Raw genomic sequence first — 8,055 nt, 5'->3', positions numbered from 1 at the left:
ACCTTTTGGGGGGGTGGCACCCAGGGGGGGGGTGACACCCAAAAGGGGGGGGGGCGATGATGACACCCGGGGGGGGTGACAACCCCGGGGGGGGCGGCGAGGACACCCAAAGGGGGGTGACACCCAAGGGGGGGGTGGTGGCACCCAAGGGGGTGACAGTGACGCGGGTGTCACCCTGGGGGGGTCGATGCCACCCTGGGGGGTCAATGTCACCGGGGGGGGGGGGTCAAAATGCCACCCTGGGGGGGTCAATGCCACCCGGGGGGGGGTCAATGTCACCCGGGGGGGGTGACAATGATGTGGGTGCCCCCGGGGGGGGGGGTCAATGTCACCCAGAGGGGGTCAATGCCACCCTGGGGGGGTCAATGCCACCCGGAGAGGATCAATGTCACCCGGGGGGGGGGTGACAATGACATGGGTGCCACCCAGGGGGGGTCAATGCCACCCGGGGGGGGTCAATGTCACCCGGGGGGGGTTCGATGTCATCCGGGGGGGGTCACGATGCCACCCGGAGGGGGGGTGACAATGACATGGGTGCCCCCGGGGGGGGGTCAACGTCACCCAGAGGGGGTCAGTGCCACCCGGGGGGGTCACGATGCCACCCTGGGGGGGTGGCAATGACATGGGTGCCACCCAGGGGGGGTCAATGCCACCTGGGGGGGGTTCGATGTCACCCGGGGGTGGTCAATGCCACCCAGGGGGGGGTCAAACCCGGGGGGGTTCGATGTCACCCAGGGGGGGTCAAAGTCACCCAAGGGGGTTCGATGCCACCCGGGGGGGGTCAATGTCACCCAGGGGGGGTCACGATGCCACCCGGGGGGGGTGGGGGGGGTCACGCCCCCGCGTCCCGTCACACGTAGTACTCCTTGTCCTTGTTGCGCCGCCCCTTGCCGGGCGCCTTGGCCGGGGGGGGCCCGGCGGCCGCCTTCTCCTTGGCGCCCCCCCCGCTCGGCGGGGCGACGGCGGCGGCGGCGACGGCGTTGGGGGGGTCCCAGGGGATCTCCGGGGGGGCCTCCTCCTCCTCCTCCGTGGGGGGGGGCGGCCCCGATGTAACGGCGGCTCTGGTCCACCTGGTAGGAGCCTTCGTCCCGGTTGCGGTACTTGTACATGGCGTAGAGGAGGATGAGGATGCAGAGCGCCGCGGCCGCCACGATGCCCACCACCATGCCCGTGGTGCCGCCGGCCTCGCGCACCACCACCTCCACGGCCCCCGGCGCGGCCGCTGTGGGGACACCGGGCCGCGGGTGACGGGGGCCACCGTCACCCGCGCCCTCCCCGCCACCGCCACCACGCCGACGCCGCCAACGCCACCGCCGACGCCGCCAACGCCAACGCCGCCAACGCCAACGCCGCCGACGCCGACGCCGCCGACGCCGCCTTCCCGCGGGTGCCGCTCGCCCGCCGGGACCAAGCCCGGTAAAGGCCCGGCCGCGGTGACGGTGACCCCGGCGGTGACGCCGGCGGTGGCCCCGGCGGTGGCCTTGGCGCCCCGGTGGCCACCAAAGTCTTCGTCGTCGGCCGGCGGCGCGTTGGCGTCGGCCGCCTCGCCCGAGGCGAAGCCCGACGGCTCCTCGCAGTCGGGGCCGCAGCCGCCGCCGCCCCCCCCGGCTGAGGAGGAGGAGGAGGAGGATGAAGAGGATGACCCGGGGGGGCCCGCGGAGCGCCGGGGGGGCGGTGGCGGAGGGGACGGGGGGGACGCCACGGCGCCCGCCGGGGACGCCGGCAGCACCAGCTCGCCGCCTGCGGAGACACAGAGACACGGGGAAGGGGGGGGGACAGGGGAAGGGGGGGGGACACACACGGGGGGGGCCCCGCGTCAGAGCCCGCCGCGCGCCCCCCGCGCCCCCCGAGCCCCCCCCGCGGCACCGTTCCGGCTCCTTTGGCCTCCTTTTAGACATTTTTTTTACGGCGTTTTTACATTTTTTTTTTCGCCCTTTTTCGTTTTTTTTGGCCCTTTTTGGCCTTTTTTTTGGGCCCTTTTTGGCCTTTTTATTATTTTTTTTTGGCCTTGTTGCCTTTTTTTGGGGGCTTATTGCCATTTTTTTGGGGGGGGGGGGGCTTATTGCCTTTTTTGGGGCCTTATTGCCTTTTTTTGGGGCCTTTTAGTTCGCCTTATTGCCTTTTATGGGCATTTTATTCTGCCTTTTTTCACCTTATCACCCTTGTTTTGGCTTTTTATTTCACATTATTGCCTTTTTTGCCCTTTTATTTCACCTTTTTTTCACCTTATTCCCTTTTTTCGCCCTCTTATTTCACCTTTTTTGCCTTATTGTCTTTTTTCTTTGCCTTATTGCCCTTCCTTTGCCTTTTTTTGGGGCGTTTTTTGCCCTTACCGCCTTTTTTTTTATTTTTTTTGCCTTTTTTTCGGCCCTTTTCGCCCTTATTCCCTTTTCTTTGCCTTTTTGGGGGCCTTTTTTGCCCTTATTGCCTTTCCCTTGCCTTTTTTGTGCCTTTTTTGCCCTTGTTGCCTTTTTTTCCAACCCTATTGCCTATTTTTGCCCTTTTTTTTTGCCTTTTTTTTTTTCCCTTACTGCCTTCATTTTTTTTTTTTCCTTTTTTCGCCTTTTTTCATTTTTCTCCTTTTTTTTTTTTTCCTCCTTTTTTCCTCTCTCATTATTGCTCCCATCTCTAGGTTTTTTTTTTTTTTTTTTGTGTTAAGAGCAAACCGCGGCGCTGCCGTCAACTTACATCGAGGGATGGGGCCGGGTGATTTTAGCGTGGAGAAAAAGAAATTGCAGGAAGGAAGGAAAAGCACACAAAAAAAAAAGAGAAAAAAGAAAGAAAACAAAAAAGAAGAGAGAGAGACTCGGTGAGAAGGTGCCGAGCGCGGCCCCGCTGCCGCCGCCGCCGCCGGCCGGCCTCTGCGTGCCCCCGGCCAGCGGGCCGGCACTCGTCCGTCCGGCCAGCCGTCCGTCTGTCCTTCCAGCCATCCATCCGTCTGTCCTTCAGACATCCAACCAGCTGTCCATCCGTCTGTCCTTCCATCCTTCCATCCATCCATCCATCATCCATCATCCATCCAGATCCATCCATCCATCCATCCATGTCCGTCTGTCCTTCCAGCCATCCAGCCAGCCGTCCGTTTGTCCTTCCAGCCATCCAACCATCCAACCATCCATTTGTCCTTCCAGCCATCCAGCCAGCCGTCCGTCTGTCCTTCCAGGCATCCAACCATCCAACCACCCATCCATCGGTCTGTCCGTCCTTCCAGCCAGCCAGCCAGCCATCCATCTGTCCTTCCATCCATCCATCCAACCATCCGTCTGTCCTTCCAGCCATCCATCCAACCATCCGTCTGTCCTTCCAGCCATCCAGCCAGCCGTCCGTCTGTCCTTCCAGCCATCCAACCATCCAACCACCCATCCATCGGTCTGTCTGTCCGTCCATCCATCCATCCATCCATCCATCCATCCATCCATCCATCCATCCATCCATCCATCCGTCTGTCCTTCCAGACATCCAACCAGCCGTCCGTCTGTCCTTCCAGCCAGCCATCCGACCAGCCAGCCGTCGTCTGTCCTTCCAGCCATCCATCCATCCATCCGTCTGTCCATCCATCCAGCCATCCAGCCAGCCAGCCGTCCGTTTGTCCTTCCAGCCATCTGACCATCCAACCACCCATCCATCGGTCTGTCTGTCCTTCCATCCATCCATCCAGCCATCCATCCATCCAACCATCCATCCGTCTGTCCTTCCAGCCAGCCATCTGACCAGCCAGCCGTCCGTCTGTCCTTCCAGCCATTCTTCCATCCAACCGTCCATCCTTCTGTCCCTCTGTCCTTCTAGCCAGCCGTCCGTCTGTCCTTCCAGCCATCCAACCATCCAACCACCCATCCATCGGTCTGTCTGTCCTTCCAGCCATCCGACCAGCCAGCCGTCCGTCTGTCCTTCCAGCCATCCAACCAGCCGTCCGTCTGTCCTTCCAGCCAGCCAGCCAGCCATCCGTCTGTCCTTCCAAACATCCATCCGTCTGTCCTTCCAGCCATCCAGCCAGCCGTCCGTCTGTCCTTCCAGCCAGCCAACCGACCAGCCAGCCGTCCGTCTGTCCTTCCATTCATCCATCCATCCTTCCATCCATCCATCCATCCATCCGTCTGTCCTTCCAGCCATCCAACCATTCAACCACCCATCCATCGGTCTGTCTGTCCTTCCAGCCATCCTTCCATCCAACCGTCCATCCTTCTGTCCGTCTGTCCTTCTAGCCAGCCGTCCGTCTGTCCGTCCATCCATCCATCCATCCAACTATCCGTCTGTCTGTCCATCCATCCATCCTTCCAGCCATCCAACCGGCCATCTGTCCGTCAGTCCGTCCTTCCAGCCACCCGTCTGTCCGTCCTTCCAGCTGTCCAATCAGTCAGACGTCCATCCATCCGTCTGTCCGTCCTTCCAGCCATCTGACCAGCCGTCTGTCCGTCCATCCTTCCATCTGTCCATCCAGCCATCCAACTATCCATCCGTCTGTCCAGTCATCCTTCCAGCCGGCCATCTGTCTATCCATCCTTCCATCCATCTGTCCGTCCATCCTTCCATCCACCCAGCCGTCCGTCTGTCCGTCTTCCAGCCAGCCAACCAGCCGTCTGTCTGTCCAGCCATCCAACCATCCGTCCTTCCAGCCATCCTTCAGCCGGCCAGCCGTCCATCTGTCCATCCATCCATCCATCCGTCTGTCCTTCCTTCCATCTGTCCATCCTTCCGTCCCACCATCCACCCAACCATCCTTCCGTCCATCCGTCCGTCCGTCCGTCCGCCCTGCCAGCCGTCTGTCTGTCCACCTGTCCATCTATGCCACCCGCCAGGCAGCGCTGCATCCCTCCGGCCCGTCCGTCTGTCCATCCATCTGTCCGTCCCGCCATCCATCCGTACGACCATCCGTCTGTCCGTCTGTCCGTCCGTCCACGCATCCTGGCCGACCATCTGTCTGTCCGTCTGTCCATCCACGCGTCCAGCCACGCAAGGATCCACCTGTCCATCTGTCCGGCCGGCCACGCGCCCACCCAGCCGCACAGCTCCGCGTCCATCTGTCCATCCACCCGGCCGGCCGTTCGCCCACTCATCCTCCTGTCCGTCTGTCCATCCGCACGCCCGTCTGTCCGTCCAGCCACGTACCCATCCTTCCACCTCTCCATCCGTGAGCCCACATGTCCGTCTGTCCGTCCGTCCGTCCGTGTATCCATGGCTCTCCATCCATTCCTCCCCCTCTGTCCGTCCGTCCGTCCCTGGATCTCCATCCGTTCCCCACCCCTCCCCGTCCGTCTGTCTGTCTGTCCGTCCACTGTCCGTCCGTCCGTCCATCCCTGGATCTCCAGCCGTTCCCCACCCCCCTCCGTCCGTCTGTCCATCCGTCTGTCCGTGTCCGTCCATCCCTGGATCTCCATCCGTTGTCCATCCGTCCGTCCGTGTCCATCCTTCGATCTCCAGCCATTCCCCACCCCGTCCGTCCATCCGTCTGTCCATCCGCCGTCCGTCGTGTCCGTCCCTGGATCTCCATCTGTTCCCCACCCCTTTCTCCGTCCGTCCGTCCGTGTCTGCTGTCCGTCCGTCCTCCCCCTTTCTCCTTCCCGGCTTGCCACTGACTTGGGGGGAACGGGACCGGGGGGGGCCTGGGGACACCCCGATGTCCCCATCAGGACCCAAACCTCTGGGGACATCCCGATGTCCCTGATGGATCCCAAGGCTTTGGGGACACCTCGGTGTCCCCACTAGGACCCAAGTCTCTGGGGACATCTCAATGTCCCCCATGGGACCCGAGTCTCTGGGGACACCTCAGTGTCCTCGGTGGGACTCAAGTGTCAGGGGACACCCCGATGTCCTCAATGGGTCATCAACGAGTCTTTGGGGACACAATGTCCCCATGGAGTCTTTATGTCCCCAGTAGCCCTTTGGGGACCAGCAGGGCCCTTTGGGGCCACCCCGATGTCCCCTGTAGGACCCAAGACTTTGGGGCCACCCCGATGTCCTCGATGGGTCCCAAGTCTTTGGGGACACCCCAATGTCCCCAGTGGATCCCAAGTCTTTGGGGACACCTCGGTGTCCCTGGTGTGTCCCAAGTGTCCGGGGACACCCCGATGTCCTTGGTGCCAGCAGGGACCCAGGGTTTGGGGACACCCCAATGTCCTCAGTGGGTCATCGAGTCTTTGGGGACACCTTGATGTCCCCAGTAGGACCCAAACCTTTGGGGCCACCCCAATGTCCTCAATGGGTCATCGAGGCCTTTAGGGACACCCCAATGTCCCCAGTAGGACCCAAGCCCTTGGGGACACCCTGATGTCCTCAATGGGTCATCAAGTCTTTGGGGACACCCCAGTGTCCCCAGTAGGACCCAAACCTTTGGGGACACCCCAGTGTCCCCAGTAGGACATCAAGCCTTTGGGGACACCCTGATGTCCCTCATGGGACCCATGGCTTTGGGGACACCCCAATGTCCTCAATGGGTCATCGAGTCTTTGGGGACACCCCAATGTCCCCAGTAGGACCCAAATGTCCCTCAAGTAGTCTTTGGGGACCCAGCCCTTTGGGGACACCCCAACACCCTTTGGGGACAATGTCCCTCATCCTTTCGACGGGTCCCAAGCCTTTGGGGACACCCCAATGTCACCAGTAGGACCCAAGCCCTTGGGGACACCCCGATGTCCCTCATGGGACCCATGGCTTTGGGGACACCCCGATGTCCTCGATGGGTCCCAAGCCTTTGGGGACACCCCGAAGTCCCCAGTAGGACCCAAACCTATGGGGCCACCCCGACGTCCTCGATGGCTCCCAAGTCTTTAGGGCCACCCCCATGTCCTTGGGGCCAGCAGGGACCCAGGGTTTGGGGCCACCCCGATGGCCCTGATAGGTCCCGAGCCCTTGGGGACCCCCCCCGCTGTCCCCGGTGCCCCCCCCCCAACGTCCTCGTGGCGGTGATGGGGGGGGGGGGAGGGGGAGGACCCACCCAGCGCCACCGTCCCCTCCCTGTCCGTCCGTCTGTCCGTCCGTCCGTCAGGGGCGGGGCCACAGCGTGCGAGGGGGGGGCGTGGGGGCGGGGCTGGGCGAGTGTGCAAGGAGGGGGGGGCGCGTGTGCAAGGGGGGGGGGCGCGTGTGTGGAGAGGGGGGGGCTGCGTGTGGAGTTGGGGGCTCGGATGGGCTCTGGGTGGGTGGGGGCGCACTCGAGGCATGGGTGTGGGGGGAGGGGGCTGGGGGGGGGGCGTGCCCCGGGGGCGGGCGTGCGTTGCACGCGCGCGTGCCGGGGGGGGGCCCCCCGCGGAGGAGCACCCACCTGTGCCGGGCTCGCACTCCTCCAGGTCCTCGTCATCGCTCGGGCACTCGGCTGAGGCCACCAGGAGGTCGTCCGTGTTCTGGGGGGGGGGGGGGGCACAGTTAGGGACCCCCCCAATAATAATAGAGCCCCCCCATAATAATAGAGCACCCCCGGTAATAATAGAGCCCCCCCAATAATATATAACCCCCCCCAGTAATAATAAAGCTCTCCAATAATAAGGGAGCTCCCCCAAAATAATGGAAATTATAATAGAGGCCCCCCCAAATAATAATATAGCCCCCCCCCCCCAGTAATAATTAATAATAGTAGGCTCCCTCCCCCAAAATAATATTATAATAGAGGCCCCCCCAAATAATATATAGCCCCCCCCAATAATAATAGGGCCCCCCCAGTAATAATAGAAATAATAATAGAGAGCTCTCCAATAATAAGGGAGCTCCCCAAAATAATAATAATAGAGCCCCCCCAAATAATAATATCAATAATAATAGAGCCCCCCCAGTAATAATAGAGGCCCCCCCAAATAATAGAGCGCCCCCAATAATAATAGAGCCCCCCCATATAATAATAGAAATAATAATAGAGCCCCTCAATAATAAGAGCATATAATAATAGAGCCCCCCCAATAATAATAGAGCCCCTCAATAATAAGAGCCCCCCCATATAATAATAGAAAATAATAATAGAGGCTCCCCAATAACAATCAAAAATAATAATAGAGCCCCTCCCCCCCCAATAACAGAGCCCCCCTCTAAAGGCCATGGGTGCCCCCCCCATAAGGGGACACTGGTTTGGGT

The 8,055-nt window shown here is 61.1% G+C and overlaps 1 protein-coding gene across 1 annotated transcript in view; it reads right to left on the bottom strand.

Annotated features, from left to right (window-relative positions):
• Positions 1-718: 718 nt before the first annotated feature.
• LOC136788703 (neurexin-2-like) overlaps positions 719-8,055 on the bottom strand; it is an 83,623-nt gene continuing 76,286 nt past the window's right edge. The window contains 2 exon segments of the mRNA XM_066987333.1: positions 719-1,740; positions 7,256-7,334. Coding sequence (XP_066843434.1) covers positions 851-1,740; positions 7,256-7,334 — 969 coding nt within the window. The 3' untranslated portion in view covers positions 719-850.

The sequence above is a fragment of the Anser cygnoides genome, chromosome W (genome assembly GCF_040182565.1).
Source record: "Anser cygnoides isolate HZ-2024a breed goose chromosome W, Taihu_goose_T2T_genome, whole genome shotgun sequence".
Taxonomy (NCBI): domain Eukaryota; kingdom Metazoa; phylum Chordata; class Aves; order Anseriformes; family Anatidae; genus Anser; species Anser cygnoides.
The sequence above is the reverse complement of the archived record's forward strand: the minus strand, read 5'-3'. Positions and strand labels throughout refer to the sequence as shown.